Source organism: Equus przewalskii, chromosome 16 (genome assembly GCF_037783145.1).
Source record: "Equus przewalskii isolate Varuska chromosome 16, EquPr2, whole genome shotgun sequence".
In the NCBI taxonomy this organism is placed as follows: domain Eukaryota; kingdom Metazoa; phylum Chordata; class Mammalia; order Perissodactyla; family Equidae; genus Equus; species Equus przewalskii.
This window is the reverse complement of record NC_091846.1, coordinates 34,300,156-34,321,518: the sequence shown is the minus strand read 5'-3', so window position 1 is coordinate 34,321,518 and position 21,363 is coordinate 34,300,156. Positions and strand designations below refer to the sequence as shown.

The window sequence follows — 21,363 nt, the reverse complement described above, 5'->3', positions numbered from 1 at the left end:
TTTAAATAGTCATTAAAAAAAAGTTTGACTAAGCAATTTCAAGCACACTTAAAACAAATGAAAGAATAGAAAGGCTCAGCAAAGAAACAGAAGATATGAAGAAGTCCTATTGGAAATTGTAGAACTGACAAATACAGTAACTGAAATAAAAAACTCAAAAAATGGGTTCACTAATATAATGAAGGATTGATAGAGGCTCAGCACAAGATAGACATAAGGGGAGCCATATTGTAGAAAAGAAATCGTATTGTAACTTTGAATGACTTCTGATTAACCAACCTTGACTCACCAGCCCCTTTGCTTTAGTTTGCCTAAGTAAGTAAGGGTCTGTCTAGGGGGATTGGCAGGCTCTGTAGGATTTATTGCCCCTCCCAGCTGCGATAAGAGGATAACTTTGTTCTTTTGAGTTCTCTAGGAATGTGTTGGCCTCTGGACGGAGATTTTATGCTGATATCCATGACCACTGAAAGATCTGATGTGGCAACTCCCAGTCTGTAGCACCAGGGGCTTCAGCATTTTCTAACCCTCTGCTCTATAACCCACTGGCCTAAATAACTGCTTCAAGATCCTGTTACCCGCTTAAGATGGTTCTTTCAGACGTTAGTTGGCCATCATCTCTCTTGTTAGCAAGCTGTAATAAAAAGTCCTTTCTCTCCTACCTCCTTGCCTCTTGACTATTGGAGTGTCTTGCGGTATACAGATAACTCCCCCTTTGTCTGTAACAGAAGGGAGAGGAATGGGTATTCTGAACTGGTAGATAGAAAAATAAAAATTACACAATTTCAACAATATAGAGAAGATGGACTGAGTAAAAATGTACAGAGCTTCAGCAACCTTTTTGATTATAACCAAAGCTCTAAGATTCATGTCATCAGACTTTAGGAAAGAGAAGAGAAAGAAAGTGCTTTTAGTCACTTTGTGTGGTCTGTAATTGTCGGTTATAAAACCATCTTTAGAGGAGTTTCTTAGTTTATAGGATCTCTGTGTAGCCAATTTGAGAGTATGTCCCCACAGAAGGTTTGCATTTGATTCTGCCAGGTACTCCAGAAGAATCGGAGAATATTTATGTTTTCTAAATCCTCTTATCTTTCAAATTTAGAAATAGTATACCCTAAACTCTATGAGACGTACGTAGTCAGTGCAGTTTACTTTTTTCTCCCCGCAACCAGTGCTCAAATAAATTTTTTAGTCACTTCCTTGTGCAAGCATATGGAATCCTTGACTCAGTTAATATTTCTTGAAGGAAGCATGAACGAATGAACAAACATTGAGAAACATGAGATAATATAATAATATAATGCAATTCTAGTTGTAATTCTGGTAAGTATTTTTTAAGAATCTAATACAGTTTTTCATTTACTATAATAAAAGAAAATACCTCTAGAAATAACCGGTCGATATTGAAAAAAAAATTTAAAGCGAATGAAGTGATATTTAACTTGAAATATAGTTTAACTTATTATAAATCTGTAAAAATAGAAGCATTATAGAAACCGCACAAGAACAGTGAGATCAATTAAATAAAGGTGAAAGCGAACCAGCAACCTCAATGAGATTTAATGAGTATTAGCACAAGATGAGAATGGCAGTTCAAATAAGCAGATAAAGAGTTGATTAATCAATAAAGAATGTAAGGCAACTAATTTACATCTTGAGGAATAAATATCATTACCCTATATCTTGTACCAAAATAAATCCCAGATCAATTAAATTTTTCATTGTGAAATACTAAAACCAAAAATGTATTTTACATAATGTGGAAGGATATCCACACACTCTTATAGAGAGAGTGATGTCATAGAAATGATACTGGACACAGAGAACTCAAAGGAGCTAATTCTTAGTCTTTTGTTAACTTTTTATTTTGAATAATTTTTAAGTTACTGACAAGCTGCAAAAGTAGTGTGCTGTATTTGCATTCCCCATCAATTAGCTTCCCCAAATGATAACATCTCACATAAACATAGTGCAATATCAAAACTGGGAAATTAACGTTGATATGCTACTAGTGACAAATTTACTTACTTTATTCAAATTTTGCCAATTGTTCCACTAATGCCCCTTTTCTGATTCAGGATCTAACCCAGGTACTCCTCTTGTGTTTAATTGTTACAATTTTTAGTCTCCCTAAACTGGAATAGATCCTCAGTCTTTCTTTGTTTTCCATGACCTTGCCACTTTTGAAGAGTACGGGCCAGATATTTTGTAGAATCTCCCTCAATTTGAGTTTGCCATGTTTTCTCATGGTTGGATTGGGGTTTTGTATTTTTGGCAAGAATATTTCAGAAATGATGTGCTCTCAGTGCATTCTGTCAGGAGGTGCATGATACCAAAGAGCCACATCACTGGGGATTGCCAATGTTACTTTACTATCTGGTTGGACTGATGTAGTCCAGGTTCATCAACTAGAAATTTACTCTATTCCACTTTTGAATTAATAAGCATATTGTAGGGAGGTACTTTGAAACAATTAAAAAATATCTTATTTATCTTCATACTATTGTCTACTAATTTTAGTATCCATAGATGATTCTTTCCTGGAATAAGTTTTACTGTTTTCTTCTCCAAACAGCAATTTCCTACTTCCATTATTCTTTCCACATTTATTAATCAGAAATTTTACTGTAAAGAAGAAAGGTATATTTTCTCCATTTATTTATTTATTCAATGATTTATTTGTATCAGTTTAGACTCACGGATATTTAGTTTATACTATGGGTTATAATCTATTACTTATTTTGATGCTCAAATGGTCCCAATTTTGTCTATGTGCATTTCCTTCAAGTTGGCTGCTGCCAAACTGATAGCCTTTACTAGATGAACTAGAGATGAGTAAAAACTTTGCATATATAGAAAAATCTTAAAAGTTTTAACACAATAGTGATAAAACATTATTCAATAAAAATGAAAAAATTAGTAACTGTAATATATGTGATCTTACAAATAAAATGATAATAGGAATCAATAAATTGCACAAAGCATCCAAAATAAACAAGGCTTCAAAATTAACAGGTGACATATTATAAACTGTCATTTTTTGTAATACAGGAAATGCACATTTGGATAAAAATGTAATTTAATTTTTAAACATTTAGTTTGGAAAAAATTTTCAGCAAGACAATAATCTGTGTTTTCAGAGTTTATGGAAGCAAATGCTAGCTGACAATTGTGGTGGGAGTACAAATTGGTACAAGGTTTTTGGAGATAAACAAGGTAATACATATTAAAAGCCTTAAATTATACCATGAATATCTCCTCAGGAAACAACCATGAGATTATGTAAAAGTTTAACTAAAATGATTTTTACCCTGAGGTTGTTTATTAGCAAATGTTGGACAAAACTGAGTTCAACTGAGTGAGATTGAGTAGATATATTGTGATGTAGCAACGTAAGAAGATACAAATGGAGGATATACATCAACGTTCTTTACAGTAGTTATGTGAGTACTGAAATGATGGGCGATTTTAATTTTCTTCTTTTTGGTTTTTTTTTTTTGGTTATCGCTATTTTCTAAATTTTATGGATGTTTTATTTTTTTTTACTTTTTTTATTATTTTTTTTTTTAGAACAGCTCAGCAAAATAAAATTCCGGTTTATTGTTGGACAACATTGTTTCACACATACATCAAACAGGCCAAAAAAAATAAACAGCAACTTCATAGACAAAAAAGGAAAAAAAGAAACCTTTTATCTTTGGCCTTTTTAACCATCTCATACAAACCAACTACTTATAGTACAGCTAAGTACATACACAAAAAAGTTACTGGAATGCTCGGAATAAGATTGTTTTTTTGTTGTTGTTTTTGCTTTTTTTACAAGGTTTTTTTTCTCCTTTGAGATTATAATGAACATGGTCACACCACAAGTAAAGTCAGAAGTAGGACAGAGGACGCTCCGAAGGCTGGTTTGGTCATCCGAGATCATTAAAAATGGCTGACCCCTAACAATATGTACAAAAATATAAAATGTAAATAAAAAATACAAACAAATTTTCCTTTTTAAAGTACTTTTAAGAAAAAAAGCAGGGCCTTAGAAGTTTTGGTTCTTTTTTCCTCCCCTGTTGCAAATTCACGTTGTGGTTGTGGTTGGGTGGTGAAGAGCGTGTGTCATCTGCGGGTGGCACTGCCTGCGGTGGGCAGGCGGGCGGACTCTCTACTCGAAGGTGACCACGTTTAGATTCTGAGACCGGAAGTGGAGGGTGAATAGGTCACGGAGGCCTTTTTTTTAAGTTTAACTTTTCCTTTTTTGCTGTCTAGTCATCCTCGTCGGTCTTCTGCTTCTTGGTGTCAACATCGTCGTCCTCGTCATCTTCAGCTGCCCGTTTGCCCGTAGCTGCCTCAGCCTCCTCATCTTCATCTCCATCCTCTTCCTCACCATCGCCTTCCTCCTCCTCCTCCTCCTCCTCCCCACCTTCTTCCTCTTCTTCGTCTACCTCGTTGTCAGCCTCCTGCTCCCCATTTTCCTCATTAGAATTCCCGTTAGCAGGAGCGTCTCTGCCGTTCTCCTCCTCCTCCACAACTTCCTTCTTCTCCTTTAAGTCCTTGGTGGTGATCTCGGAGCTGGTGTCCACGGCCGCGTCTGACATGGTGGGGCACGCCGGTGATCCGATGCAGCGGATTACAAAGGAAGCGAGAGTTCGAGGACTCTGGCGACAAAGCTGCCGGAGTCGGCGGCGGCTGAGGCGCGCGGCGGAGGTGGCTGCGGCGAGCGGGTGCCGGGTACGGGAACAATGCAAAGATGGCTTTTCAGAGCAGCCAGTGGGGCTGGATGTTTTATTTTTAACGAGGTAAAACCACAATGGCTCACAAAATTTATTTTTGATAGAGTAAAACATTCCTTTAATCTATATCACTTTGTGGAACAAAATAATGCTAAATATTAGGTTTATCTATGCGCAAATCAAAATTTCCACAAAAATCTGCCTTCATACGATTGATGAAAAGTTTTTTCCAAGTAAATATAAATATATATATATTTTTTAATGGAGGACTGTCTCTTTTGTGGAGACTAGTGACATAGCTGTGTGTAATCCAAACCGTCTTTTGATTGGGTAGTGATTGGGTCATACATAACTCTATGCACCAATTTAAAGACTTTTGCTGTTGAGTTGAGAAAATCTATGTCCAAATCTTGGCTATGAATTATGTTGGAGTCTAACCAACTCCAAGAAATGACTCACTTGTCTTAGAAATCCACATTGCAATAATATTAAATATCTGCAGCAGGCACTTGACTTGGAGCTGGTAAAATCATCAAAACGAGCTCCTATTCTCTTGCGATTTCTGATGACTTTTCTCTGCGTTCGGGCTCTCTCTTCCCTCCCTCATCCTCATGCTACAAATGTTATCTGTAATCAGGAGTGAAGGGATGGATGCACACCGCAGGCTGTCACCTGAGTGATTGCTGCATTTAGACAGGATAATAATACCTGGAAGTATTCAGGATAAAAGAAACGCCCTATAATGTTTTTCTTTCAAAATACATTTATAATATAAAAAAATCAGTAATGCATGAATTTTTCTTCACCTTCAGTCAAAATGTCCATTTCTAAGGTCATCTGAGGTGAGCTATTTAATTCAGCCAATCTTTCAACCTTCCATCTCTAGTAGACCATTTGGCGATGTAATTCTCGAGACTGTCATATTCAGCAATTGGACTGGACAGAGCCTTATTAGAGAAGGGCTTTTCCTTGATTAATCACAATCAGCTCCCATGTTCTGAAGAGCACTGGAAATCTGTGGAACTAGTTTTCAGGACACTCAAGACAGATGTTCTTATCAGAAGTGGTATTTTTGTTACCCACAAAATTAGAACCTGAAATTCATTGTATTATTGTTCCCTGAAACCAAGCTCTTGTGCTATCAATTGAAAAGCTCATAAAGCACAGATAGTCTTTTTTTCTATTTGCATTCTAAATAAAATACTCTGTATCCTTAATTTTATAGAGCTTATGCCCCCAGAGTTTATATACTAGTGAGCTAGATTTTCTAAACAAAACAATTACTTCCTTAGCTAATAAAACTATAAATTTTAAGATAAACTATTTTCATGAAACAGTATAATTTAGAACTCTTTAAGAAACCACAGAAGCATTGAATTCTCAACATTAGACTTTAAAATTTTATCTTATGATGAATCTATGATATAATTTTGATATAATGGAAGTCCAATCATTATAATATCCACTCAGTTTCATTCCAAAGTACCACTCAATGTCAGTTGCAATATTGGTCTTTTTTTTTTTTTTTTGGTGAGGGAGATTGGCCCTGAGCTAACATCTCTTGCCAATCTTCTTCTTTTTGCTTGAGGAAGATTGTCACTGAGCTAACATCTGTGCCAATTTTCCTCTATTTTTTGTATGTGGGACACTGCCACAGCATGGCTTTATGAGTGGTGTGTAGGTTTGCACCCAGGATCCAAACTGATGAACCCTGGGCTGCCAAAGTGGAGTGCATGAACTTAACTACTACACCACTGGGCAGCCCCCAATATTCGTCTTTAGAAGCTATAATGAATTGGACAACTTATAATCACACTGATTTCTATAACGGAATTGTGGATGCAATGTAAAATAGCATTTATGACACCCACATATGGAAGACAGAAAATATTTAAAATATCGATTTCACTGTCTCCCATTGACCAAATTAAAAAAATAATAATAATACTTGAGAACAAGAGATGTTTTTTGATTGTTTTGTCAGTTTATGTATTTTTTATATAAATGTTTTTATTAGATTGTACAGAGATGTGATTCAAATATCTGAAATTATAGATAGACATATAAATGAAAGTCCTCTCTTCCAGCCTTATCCCTATACACCTTGTTATCTGCCTTTCCCAAATTTAACTATTGTTGTTGGTTTACTGGAAATTCTTCAAGAGTTTATATATAAACAAATGTGTATCGAAATATTTTCACCTCTTTTATTCAATAACAAACTCTTCAAACATCCTTCTACACATTTTACCTATTTCTTTGTTACCTGAACAATATATTTGGATATTTTCCACACATGAAGAGCTTTCTCAATTTTTATGACTACATAATAGTCTGACATATTGACAGACTATGTATATATGTATAAAATTAATATTCTATTTTTGGATTTCTAGATTCTTTCAATTCTTTGGCTTCAATGAACACTGCTACCATGAGTAAAATTTTACACATATGATTTCACTTGTGCATGAGTATATCTGTAGCATAAATACCTAGAAATGAAATTGGTAGTTCAAAATGTATATATATTTGAAGTTTTGGTAGGTATTGACAACCTTGCATTAAAGTTAGTGCCAACATACACTCCCACTGAGTGTATGACAATTTTCTTTTCCTACAGTGTCTTTCACTAAGTGTGTTACCAAAATTTTACATCTTCATAATCATCGAGAGATTTTCTTGGGGAAATAAGATCACATTATACATATGTATGGTAGGAATCTGAGTTTTTTGGTTTAATATTATCTGCATCCTATTCTCAAAACTCAGTTTTCTTGCTGGAAATGCGGTGCTTCCCTGAGAGCTTGACTTGAACTATGCAGAGTAAGCAAATCCAAGGAGACTTGCAGCGACTCAAGATTCAACGCTCTGAAGTAAACTGTTTCACCTGCCAATGCTCTTACTTTTCTCTTCCCTAATGTATCCAGGGATATGACGTTCTCCCATTAGTAACAGTGGTCTACCGCAGCAATTATTCTGAAATATAGGATGACAAAACATGTTCTCTCAGGAGTTGCATCAGAATCTTGTTGGAAGGAGCTGGCAAAGCATGCAATTACAATTGTCTCCACAAAGAATTCACCCACCCTTTATTATCTTGTGAAGAAATGTGACTAGCTGAGTGTGACTATCACTGTCTGTGAAACTTCTTTTTCTAAAGAATAGCCATTTATCTATGTAAGCCTGGAAGACAGGCTGGTCCGTGTGAGCAATAATATATTGGAGATCCTGACAGAAAAGTGTTAATGAAGTTACCAGCACTGTGGACATTCATCAGTGTAAGAGAAAGAAAAAATGTGAATTTCATGAAAATTGGACTTCCTTCACTAAATCATCTTTATTGATTAGAATTATGCCTGCCACATGGAAGTTACTGTATTAATAGTCTTATTAAAGGAATAGCTTAATGATAACAATATAGTACAGTAGAAAACAAAGAATTTTTTAAATGATACTCACCTGGATTCTAATCCTGGGCCTGCAATTGTCTAGGTGTCCCTAAACAAGATACTTAAACTGTGAGTCTCAGATGCTCATCCCAAAGACGAAGATACTAATATCTGTATTATAGAGTATTCATAATTATGCTAGAAATAAAACTTCATCTTATAGTTTTCTGAGGTCAAATTTGAAGAATCACAGTATCTTAAACTAGCAACTTCTAAACCAAGCAGATCTGCCAGGGTTCTTCAAATGGAGGGAAAGTAGGTTCTATAGTCCTCTGTAGCACCAACAACTCTACTCACAACCATGTGAATACGATCAGGTAAAAAATGAACAGTGTCAACATTCGATTTTGCTTGTAAAATACTGATTGGATGTATTTTACCCCAGGAAGATTGTTATGGCATAGGCCTCCCTTCTTTGTAAGGTAGCTTTAACTAGCCTAGCCCAAGCTTCCAAAGATTTTCTCTGTGTTTAACTTTCTCAGGTCTGCTTAACTGTTTTCACACATTGTAAATAAGTCTCTGGTATGCTCAGACCCAGGAGTATACTGACTAAAGTTTATTTGAGAGAGAATCTTGATTTTCCTAGAAGTACTGAGATGGCTTTACAAAACCTTATCTTATCTCTTAAGTAAATACCATGCATTTTTAGCCTTATTCCCAATCTCCCAAGACTAAAGAAATTAAATATCAAAATTATATTTAACTGACATTAAGGCTTCAATACATATCACCACATGGTAGCACATTTGTTTAACTGACTTAGTTTTCATCTTTTTAAATCACATTTAGGGGTATGAGCCTAAAATATAGAATTAGCTTTTTTATTTTCCCTAAACTTTCTATATTTGGTATAACTTAGAACTTTCAGTTTGCATGCTATTTTTTCTCTGTATAATTGTTTATCAGGTGCTTGATGAAGTTGTATAGAAACGAGTAGGGAGACATATAGAGAATACTATAAAAACGTGGCTCAGAAAATAGAATATACATGAAATAAAACCAAGAACCTGTAATAAATAAGTGTATGTCCCTGAGAAAACTGAGCAGCCTGAAGAAGCAGGAATAGAATTGCTTTCACGTTTATGATTATTCTTATTTCAAGATGCCTCTCCTTTGAGCTAACAAGACAAAGATAATGTATTTATCAGTATGCTGCATTGAAATGATCTCAGATATTTAAAAGAATATATACAGAAAATCCCATCATTCAATGTTTTGTATGCCCTGCTTGGTGCACAGAAAAGCAGAATTTTCGTGAAAACTTTTTAAAATGAGAATTTTCTGGATATGTAAATGGGAAAAATGCACAAGTCTACCCATGGGCCATGTTCTCTATTTGAGATTCTCAGTGCCTTCAGAGCCCAGCTCTAATTTTAAGTCAATTATGTGTATCACAAGTGGTTCAATCAATTAAAAAAAAAAACAGTTTCTACTGCTGTGTTCTCGGCTGTCTGCCCAGAGAAAACCTTCCTCTTTTTTGGATTCTCTCTTGGTGTGCTCTTAATCAAATTAACTCCAAATAGAAAAAGTGATATAGAGATCAAAGGAAAATGTTTATAAATTACCCGCACGTCTCTTGGGAAAAGATTACCTCCTTTTAGATTAAGTGTGGAAGTGTTTTCTTCCCATATGCCCATTTTGGATCCTCCCACTGAAATTTTCATAGCATATAGAGAGCATACTACAGAAAAACACAGTCAGAAGTCTTCTTCTGGTTGCTGATTTTCTCTAGACAGTAGTCCCCAAGATGCATGAGATAATTTTGGAAATGGCAAAAAGTATATAATATCTATATTATACATTAGGTAATAGGTTTACAGGATACCATGTCATCATACCTTACCGTAATTTACACGAAATATACTAGCAGCATGATCCTTATTCTCCTAGACACAAACTCCTAAGGAAGTAGAACAAAGTGGCACAAACTCTCAATGTTGTGGACAGTTTCAAGAAGAACCACACAGGTAACTGATCTCCACAGACCTGGATTTTACTCTCTAGGAGATTTTATTCTAAGACTGAGCTACTGCAGACGGTCAAAGAAGAATTTCTCTTGGGGCTGGGCCCGTGGCCGAGTGGTTAAGTTCGCGGGCTCCGCTGCAGGCGGCCCAGTGTTTCGTTGGTTCGAATCCTGGGCGCGGACATGGCACTGCTCATCAAACCACGCTGAGGCAGTGTCCCACATGCCACAACTAGAAGGACCCACAACGAAGAATATACAACTATGTACCGGAGGGCTTTGGGGAGAAAAAGGAAAAAAATAAAATCTTTAAAAAAAAAAAAAAAAAAAGAAGAATTTCTCTCACCTGCCTTTCTATCTACTAGGCACGTTGGAGAACGTCAAGTTTAAACTGGGGACACAGGAATCACAGGATTATGCCAAGAGTGGAAAGTAGCATTTTGGTGGCATAAGTGAAGTGTTTGAGTTTCTTTATTTCTAGTTATCCATCTTTCTTCATTTTAAGAATAGTTTAAAAACCGTGATTCTGGAGATGTCACATGAAGTAGGAGTAATAACAAACAAGATGGGTGCCCCAAAACAAGGAAACCCAGTACATCTCTAGGATTCGCTCTTGAGATTTCTATTTTGTTTGACTATCTCACCAGAGTGAGAAACAAGATAGGAACTCAGAAGAAAGCCCTAGTCTGTAGAGTGTGGTAGCTGGAAACCTAGACAGATCTAAATATGCTTTTGAATTTTGCTCTAGCCACTTAAAGCTGTGTGAACTAGGGCAAGTAATTTAACTCCTCCAAAGCCTTACTTTCCTACAATGGGGACAATTCCACCTCGTGATTTTGTTAGAAGATGACATGAAATATACAGAGAATAATACTTATCATATAGGAAGTGATTAATATATTGCAGTTGACATTATTAGTTATGAAAAAAAAGGAAAGACATGGCACAACATTCTTTTCCCGCAATATTCTAGAGCTCACATTACTTGGTTGTGATGGCTTGCAAATTCGTGATTGGTATTTAGGAGTAGATAAGCAGCTCATTTCCCAGCTCTCATAAGAAATGTGGAATTGTAATAACAAAACTTCTGGAATGTGTAATTTGTTCACTTCCATGTCATAATTTAAAATTTAAAAATTAGAATAATTGTGAATCTTAATTTGATAAAGTACTATTAGATTCATATATACAAAGCCATTTTTCGTAAATTATCTCCAGTCAGGTATATCATAGACCTCAAGTCCCATTAAGAGTTGAGTTTACTTTGTCATTTGCTTTATAAATACTATAAACACTAACTTTGAGCCTCTCTCTCGTCATATATATGTACATATACACATGCATATTGCTTATTAAGTTTAAAATATGGTAGTGTTTATGTACCTTTTTATTTAAGAATTCATAATTTCTTCAAATATAGTATAAGAATTAAATTAGGAAAGTTCAAGTGAAAGATTGGAAATTTACATTCTAATTATTTTGCTTTATATTATTTAAGCTTTTTAATATATACGGCAAAACTTTCAACAAATATTATATTCTTTGAGCCAGTTGTTAATCATCCACATCTAACGTTGTCTATATTACTTGAATAAACAGTTGAGAGAGTATTAACGAAAAGAAGAACTGCAGACTGATAATTGGTGGCCCACTGGCAGACAATGAGGTGGGTTTTATATGGAAATTTCCCTGCAATGTTTTAGAATATACATAGATGAAAAACGTTTGATAGGACTGATTTGTTTCAAAACTATGGACCCATGTCCTTTACCAATGCATCTACACAATTTTTGATTAATCATATTTTTCACTAAAAAACAATCCCCAGGCATTTCTACTTATGTGTTAATAAATTGCATATTTACATTACTACTGTATCAATATATTATGTACATTATAAATTGTAAAAAGATAGTAACTAAAAATGTATGAAAATTTTTAATAATTTCCTCAACTATCCCAATATATCCCAAGTGTGTGCATATCTCAAACTGGATGCTGATCATTTGGTAATGAAGTTTTATATTGTTTGCATGCTGTCTTGGAATTTCCCTGTATTCCCAAAGATCTTAATCTGTTTAAAATAAAAAGAATTTAGAATTTTATGCCATAGTATAAACATATATGTGATTATTCAAGAAATATAACTAGAAAACATAATACAATTATCATTAGGCAAGTTGTTTTAAAGATTTTTTTTAATGTATATATTTTGTAATATATATCTGCATTTTGACAAATAGGTTGATGTACATATATTTTATACTTTATACAGTTATTTTCCCTAAATGATTTTTAAGGTATAATTATCTATGTCATTTAATGATAGTGCGTTTATGAATTGGCATAATACCATGCAATGTCAATGAATTTTGACAGCATTTTTCATTAATTATACATTTCTTGGTGACTTCTGGTTAAAAAAAAACAAAATATGTAAAACAGTAGACAAGTATAAATTGGTCAACAATTACCATATCATTGGAATACAGATAAATGAAATCAAAATGGACAAAATTAGATGAGTTTTTATTCTGGTAGATAATCCGTGATTTAGTGGTAATGGACCTAATACATTTTCAAAATGGCTTGGCCTTTAACTCATGATTCCTGTATGTTTCAGATGTCAGCAATCAGGAACTGATGAATATCAGGGCAGCCACCTCAAGGAATTTGATTGACGAAGATGTGCTTCCAAAAAAGGTGATATTGATTTAATTATAAATAGCTGACAAATTGTTTAATATCATTCAAATCTTGGTAGCGTTACTTCTATAGGCTGCTGATGCAGTGTATTTGCAGCATACCGAAAATTGCCTCACATTTATCAGAAAATCTTTCAGGAATGACATCTGGGGAAAATACAAGAGAAAACATTTAAATATGTTTCTAAATATAATTTTGTTTTAAATGCATCCTATTGAGATGAAGAATGATCTCTCTAAACCACAAAACTGGTGTTGCCTCTTTTAATCTGAGGTTGCGGTGTTGCTTATTTTGCATGTTATTTTTCTTTATATTATTCCATTTATTAGCAGATAAACTGAAATATTGTATGATAAAAACAAAAAAAGGAAGAATAAATCCTTCAATGTGTGGGAATTTTTAATTGATGGGAAAAGCCATTGGGAACAAGATTGCTTTGCGGTAAGAACAGCACCGTGAACTCCGTCACCCTGGCTATACTTAAATAACATATCCAGTTCCACCATTTTCTTCCATGAATAACTTCCTAATAATATCAGTTGAAAATATTAGATTAACCACAGGTCTGTAACCTATTTTCTCCCTTTTCAGAGACACTTGAGAAAAACGAGATGACCCAGTCAAGTCTCTCTGTAAGATAATCTCCCGGTAAATACACATGTAATAGATACTGCAGAAAGATAATGGAGAAGTCTTACCTTTAAAATGCTTTTATCAGGATATGCCTGGTCTCTGTTTGATGTAAAGGAGCCTACAGTTTATGGATTTATGAGTCATGGCCCACTGGAAAAGGTCACGTAAATTATGTTGTTAACGGGATATAAAAAAGAGGGGTTCCATTACTGAATGAGGCCCTCTCTTCTAACAATGATCCACAAGCATTGTTCAACATCACATCTGAAATCTGGACCAGATCTTTTCCAAATGTGGAAGAGAAATTGCATTTGGAGAATTATACTGACAGTGTCAAATCTCTCTAGAGGAAGAATGCTTGGCCTAAGTCCTGCTATTGCTTCTGCCTTTGAATAATTTATAAACTTGATTATGTGTAAGATCCATCATTTGTGTTGACAGTAGTTTGACAATTTGGTCCTTTTTATTATTTAGCCAGCCAACTTTCTATTTCCTCTTCTTAACAATCCATAAAATTTATTTTGTGTACATGTATTCTACTCTTTATTTTATTGATTTTGTTCTACTTTACTGGCTATTTTATTCTGTCTTCTATGGTGGTGAATATGCAGATTTTGTTTCGCCATCTACATTGGCACCTCTTTAGCCTGAGACAAGCATATGGTAGGTGCTCAAATATCACATAGGTAATTGATTGAATTTTAAGATGGTGGATAAGGCCACTTATGAAAATCTCTTTCAAAAATGAATTAAGTGGAATGAATCTGCGTGAGCACGTGGTGGTAAGAAAAGCGATGAGTTAGAGAGCTGTAGCAAAGTTCATATTCTTAAATCTGAGAGGAAGGAAAAGTTGATAATGCTGATCAAAACAGATCCTCTTCTTTATAATAAGGATAAAGGTCAGCTCAGCGGTTAAATGGGGCTATTTGATTTCCTCCTTCACTCATTGATTTTGCTGTGGGCAACAAGTCGAAGCATTGGTCAGGGTTTACACAAAGACAATCCTGTAAACCCAAAAAGCAGAGTGAGTTGACAGAAGGAGCTAAATAGTTCTAAATGTTTTAAAATCCTTTGAGGGTATGATATCATTATACCATGTTAAATTCAAAATTGTAACCCTCTGCAATATAACAACATTCAAATTTATTCTAATAAGTATAAATAGGTTTTACTAAACTAAACTTAAAAAAAAGGATAGTATTTCAGAAAATCCATTAGCTATTCCATCAGTGCAACAGCTATTTTATCAATTACTATACTCCATGACAAAGTTTTACTTGCATAAATTTTCTATTCTCCTCTGTCAGCTTTTTGAGTAACGTCTTTTCAGTTATTTATTCTCTGGGTAGCAAAGAGGACCCTTTGTGCACAATGGTCACTCAATAAATACTTTAAGAAAAAGTAGATGAACACAAGACATTCAATTTCTGTGGGCCAGCCCATTTTATAACACTGCCTGACAAATGACTCATCGTTATAAAACTATATAGCGTATGTGAGTTAGAAACTGAAAAATATAAATTGATTGATAAGTTTAGATCACTGTTTTTAAAAGCTTTGTCAATGGGTTGTTTGGTGTTAATTGTGAAAAAGGTTTTGTGCACAGGTAAATTTGAGGAATTTAAATATTTTTTTATTACTGCAACATTTTCAGGACCTTTAACATGCTAACATTATTGAGAATGATGGAAGAATAGAATGTAAATTAATTTACAACCTTATTTATCTTGGGGAATTCTCAAAATTCTTGTCCTCTAGGACACAATTTTGGAAACTCTGGTTCAGCAACAGTGGTCTATGCACAAGAAAAATGTTTTTTTGATGGTCCCTTTCCTGAAATGCATGCAGAATGAATATGTCTTGCCATTTGCAGCAGTGTTTTTAAATGGCGGTGATTTTAAGAGTGGGTGAGAGGAGGTGCCGGAATCCAAGATTTTACTATGGCAATGGAAAAACATTGACAGCAGGAACCCAATTAAACTGATCACGATACGAACAACTTATTATAAGAAAATCTCATTTCTTTTGGATCCCTGAGGATGTATTGACCACCCTGTAATTATCAGTTATCCAAAAATTTGTGAAATTTACATTTTTAGGGCTAAAACTTGTTGTTCTCCAGTCTGTGAGGTTACTGTTGAATTGCAACCAATCATTTTACATAATTTTTCAATCTCTCCATAAAACTAAGGCTTTGATTTTTGTTCAACCACATGCTATTTGTTGTAATCCTCTACAACATGAAGGTTTTGCAATTTAGTATCAGTGATTTTATATTTTAAAAAAAGTCACTACAAAATGAAACACTCTTTTGGCATATGATCCAGCAATCTTGCTCCTTAATAGTCACTCAAAGTAATTGAAAACTTACAGCCACACAAAAACCTGAACGTGGATATTTATAGTAGCTTTATTTATAATCGCCAAAACTTGGAAGCAACCAAAATGTCTACCAGTAGGTGAATGGACAGATAAACTGTGGTACATCCAGACAATGGAATATTATTCAGTGATAAAAACAAATGAGCCATTAAGCCATGAAAAGAGATAGAGGAAACTTAAATGTGTATTAAGTGAAAGAAGCCAATCTGAGAAGGCTACATACTGTATGATTCAAAGTGCATGACATTCTGGAAAAGGCAAAATTATGGGAACAGTAAAAGGATCAGTAGTTGCCAGGGGTTAGGGAGAGAGAGGGATGACTAGGCAGAGCAATGAGGATTTTTTAGGGAAGTGAAACTATTCTGCATGATACTATAATGTTGGATACATGTCACTATACATTTGTCCAAACCCATACAATGTGCAACACCCAGAGTGAACTCTATTGTAAACTATGGACACTAAGTGATAATGATGAGTCAATGCAGGTTCATAAATTGTAACGTATGTATGACTCCAGTGGGCAGATGTTGATAGCGGGGGGGGGGGGGGCGTGATGGATGTGGGGGCAGGGAGTATATGGGAAGTTTCAGCACTTTCCAATCAATTTTGCTGTGAACCTAAAATTTCTCTAAAAAATAAAGCATATTTTTTAAAAGGTTAGCAAAGAGGGAATCATATTCCAAGTATTCTTTTTGGGATCCAGATTAATAGGCAACTTGAAAGAATAAGAAATTTGTAGAGTAGAACTGGAGGTGAAGAATAATGATAATTTCTTTATTCTACACATTTTTCTTGTGCTATTCTCCTTCCTGCTTGGAGCCAGGTTTAAATGGACACTATATTTTTAATGTGATCTAGCATAATATGGTCTACCCTCTTAGAGTGTAAGGAAAATGGTGAAACTTTTATAATAAAAAATAGTACCTTATCTGAGATGCTGCAGAGTTTTAAAAATGAAGAGAAGCCTCAGACATTGTCAATTTTAGTAATTCTTTTGTACTATATTACTACAATCATATTTATTGAGAATCAAGATTGCAGGCATCATCTAGAAGATAAGATGAAACAAGAACTCTACAATAAGAGCACATAGTCTAAATTATACAATAAATAGTCAGATCTAAAAAATTTTAAAAATATGTGCTAGGCAAAAGATGGTTATTAATTAAAAAATTTTGATTTAGCATGGAACAACCTCGAAATCTCTACTTTCCTTTCAATTATCTTCCATTTTTTGGAATGAATTTTAGTCAGGGAACATGGTATATTTCTGTGTGAAAATACTCACATCAATTACACAGTATTAGTATATTATTACTCTAAAACATATACCAGCACCTGGTACTGAGCCTAGCACTTGGAAGATGTTTAATAAACAAGTGAAGAACCTTTGCTGAGTGTTGGCTTTGTTCTGGGAGCTATCCTCTGGAAGCTGAAAATCTTGTTGACAAATTTACACTATTGAGCAATAATAAATAAAAATATTAAGTAGTACAGTACATTCTAAAAGATTGCATCACTTTTACAGAATGAGCTGTCCTTTGAAAAGAATCATGGAAAGTTTCAGTAAGAGGTTAGTACTGGGGCAACGTCTGCTAAAGCATTGCATCAAGAGAGAGAAAGTCAAGATTGTTATTAGTCTTTCTGTATATCAGATTTGTGCATAACTCTATAGGTTTATTACAACAATTTTTTAGCTTACCAACTCCTTGAAAAACAGGCCCATGTCATCAAATTCATAATTCTTGATTGATTAATCCAGCTCCTACTATTTGTCATATAGACAAATATCTTATAATGCAAATTATACGTAAAAACATGGGTCAATTTTTGTGTTGGTCAGGATGTTCTTCTTCCGAATGAACTCTAGGCTACTCTAGGAAATTTAATACAATTAGAAACCAATTTGGAAAGCCATGGAGAGGACGAAGGCTTTTGGAAATAAGCTTGTCTTTCTTAAATGAAAATTCTCATGAGGTTGTCTGAGGTTTCTGGGTCCTGTATTCCTGACTATACTGTCTGAAACCTGCTTTGTTTCAAATCTCCAAGTTGTTATTTCTTTCTTCTGATTGTCCCATTGGGTCTACTTTTTGCTTCAGGAGGAGTTCCTCTACTAGGCACTAATCTTTCTTTTAACATCCTTTTAGTTCAAGAAACTATCACTGTGGGAAAAAAAATATACTCAAGGGAGACAGTTCCTGGATTAGTAACTTGCAGATGGAGCATGAGAAAGGAAGTAGGAAAAAGTAATAAAGCTAAGAGAAGAGCCTTTTAAGTGCACAATTGGAATCAGTACCACATTCACTGGCTGCTTCTCTTTTTATTGATGTATTTATCAGAAGCTGTTCAGAAAGATAGGGCCTAAAGTTTTAGTTAAATACATCTTAAAATTTCAAACTGATGATTAAATACCTTTTTGCAATTCTCATTTTATAATGTGATTGTGTTAGCTGATAACATGCTAACAGTGTCAATAGAGCTTAACCTTTGTGCATAATAATATTAACATATTCCTATTTATAGCACTTTACAGTTTAGAAATCACATTAAAATAATTGTTTCATTTGATGTTCACAGAAATCTCTTAAAACTAATTATTTCATAGATTAAAATTCTTCATCAAAGGCAGATTGTCACGAAACCTAGAGTTTTACAATTAGGACTAGAAATCAGGTCTTTTGGCTTTGAATATTGAGATTTTCAACATATTGTCCAGTAGAACAGAAGTGATATACTCCATAGAGCTAAAGCTGATGTTGAAACATCACTTTGGTCCCTCTCCTGAGCTTGGCTGTTACCCCTTGACTATGTCCACTCTCTTACTTACAAGGTTCTCTTTAAAATAGACACAATCCTGTCTCATTGTACGGGGGAAATTTTTATGGTGAAGCTTAAGGTGGAATTGAAATTTTACCTTTTGGTTTGGAGATAATCTTAAGAAATGGACAATGAGAAACCCCGTCACTTTGAAAAGTCTAAATTGACTTTGAGTGGCAAAAGGGGTGGCCACTGGATTTGCTGACTCTTTCAATTGTATCCTGAATTTCCTGGATTCAGTGGGAGAAACCCTACTCCAACTCCTAGAATAAACCCAAAATGACATAAGCCAATCAATGTATTCCATAATCTACTACCCTTGGGCCTACGTCAGACATATTGGGACAAATGCAAGTCAATTCTTAACTTTTGAGTGAGCTATTGTTGAGGTAGAAGCTTTTAACTTTTCTGTAGGACTTGAATTTAGAAATGTGTTGCCATGGAAGAACTTCTGAGTTATACAATCCCATAATTTTCTTTATTGTTTAAAGTATATTGAGTATTTTTTTTTTACATTGTAACGAAAATCACCCTAGTTGTTACAGCAGGGGATAGTAAAAGCATTTGGTTGGCTTATCTTAAAGTCAAAAGAAGTTCCCAAATCTTGGCAGAACAGTAACTTCTACTGTCTCGTACTAAGCACTTGAATACATCCTAATGAATCAACTAACTGCCATTATTATTCACATTTATTTGCTTTCATCTTACTGACTAAAAAAGTGGAAAGTTAGTGCATTTAGTTTTCACCTTTGTTTTTAAGAAAATGACCACAGATGAAATGATATTCAAGGAAGAAACATTTGTAGATTCTTTAGGATTGAACTATATCTCTTTTTCAATATTACTATTTTATCAATATGCTCTTGACATTATGAAATACATTTCTACTAAATTGCTTTCTTTTTTCTTTAATTGGTGTAGTCTATTAGTCAGAAAAGGTTGGCAATTTTGATGAAGTGGAGGTAAAAATCATTGTATTTTCCTGACTTGCAAGTTCTTTACTATAAACTCTAACAATTAGTTCTGAAAAATTTAGAGTGAATCTGTCATATCTGGATTAAATGTTCTTTCATTTATTAGTACTACAATAATTTTCTAACCATTTAGATATTTTTCTCACTAGGGTAAGCATTAGAGTAAAAAGCATTATTGGAAGATATAATTGAATATTCAAATATAGGGAGCATAATGCAAGTAAACGTGTACCGTTTTTGGTGTCTGAAAACCTATTTATGGGAACAGAAACTTGGATGGCAACTCTATTGGATCAATTTAAAAGCAGTCAACTGATCTTCTTCTTTAAACTGTGTTCTTAGAAGTTATAATATTTCTCTAAAGGGAGATGCTGTTGTATTTGGCATTACCTTGACTCTAGCTATGCCCTGAAAGACAGACTGTCTATTTCATATTCTGGGCTGTAAAGGCATAAAATTGAAATATCAGGGGGGATGATTGTTGAGCAGTTGGATCAAGCACTGGCAACCTAGGAATATGTACAGGAATTGAGAGATGATATTAAGCTATTCCAAGAAAGTTCTGAGCAGGCTATGTGGAGTCACATCACAGCTGACCTGGGTCAGTGTTGTAGAATGCTCTGGAACCTCAGCCAACAACAAGCAAAGCGGCATTATTATACTCACTGTATCCTGGAACTTCTCTCACCTTAAAAAGGACACAATTCTGGGCAACCAGGACACTGTGTGTGTGTGTCTGTGTTTCTGTGTTTACGCATTTGTGTGTGTATTTGCTTATTGCATATAGAGTTATGTATCCTACTTTATTCCACTGACAGTTATATAGAATTAATTTTTGTATTCATTTATATAGAACAAAATTTACGTAAAATGCCCTATGAATATAATGAAATTTACCTCCACATTCTTCTGTCCTGTAGTAAATAGAACACTGTTTTCTTAAAGAATATCCTATTGTTGATATTTAGGCAGTTTTGAACTATATGATATCATAAAAAATGCTTTAATGATATGTTGATGATATTTTAATGCACATACACTTTTCTATACATTCCTACTTAGTTCCCCAGGATAAGTGTCTGTAAGTGATGTCTTGATTAAAAGTATGACCAATTTTGTGTTACTTGATATAAATGATCAAATAACCTCCAAAGATTGAACTAATTTATGCTCATAGCAGTTGCATAGTTATTGTGCCTTTGGAAAAACTAAGTTGTAGCTAACAAATACTTACCAACTTGATATATAAAAATATGTTTTTTTATCTGCATTTAGTTGATTAGAAGATGGAACATTTCTAATGTTTTTAAGTGACGTTATTATTCTCCAGACCATCCCCAAAACTAGAGTAAGCGTTCCCTCCCTTAACACCGTTGCCCATTGAGATGTCAACACTTGGCATCTCTTTTTGTAACTTAGGAATGTTGTAGGGATTTTTCACAAAAGGAGGATCTAATTTGACACAAAAAGGTTTCTAAGTAAGGACTGGATCTCCTTGATGGGATATCCATGGGTGAATTGCAAGCTAATATTGAGACAAGACATGAGATAAACAACTATCTTGACTTTAACACCAAGGCATCTTCAGTTTTTCCTTTGCTGGCAATCATGGTCTGCACTTGGGCTCAGCTGTCATGTCATCTGGGCACTGGCTTCCAACATTGCTCAGTAGTCTTCTGATTTGACCCCACTTCTCTCCATGTCTGCCCCCC

General features: G+C 34.5%; 1 protein-coding gene across 1 annotated transcript; it reads right to left on the bottom strand.

Moving 5' to 3' along the window:
* Positions 1–3,469: 3,469 nt before the first annotated feature.
* Positions 3,470–4,762, bottom strand: LOC103553135 (prothymosin alpha). Its single transcript, XM_008523574.2, has one exon. It carries the CDS (start codon positions 4,584–4,586, stop codon positions 4,254–4,256), a length of 333 nt encoding a protein of 110 aa, XP_008521796.1. The 5' UTR covers positions 4,587–4,762; the 3' UTR covers positions 3,470–4,253.
* Between the last annotated feature and the right edge of the window lie 16,601 nt (positions 4,763–21,363).

Coding starts and splice junctions, on each gene's coding strand:
- LOC103553135 (XM_008523574.2), bottom strand. CDS start 4,586: ATGTCAGACGCGGCCGTGGACACCAGCTCCGAGATCACCACCAAGGAC.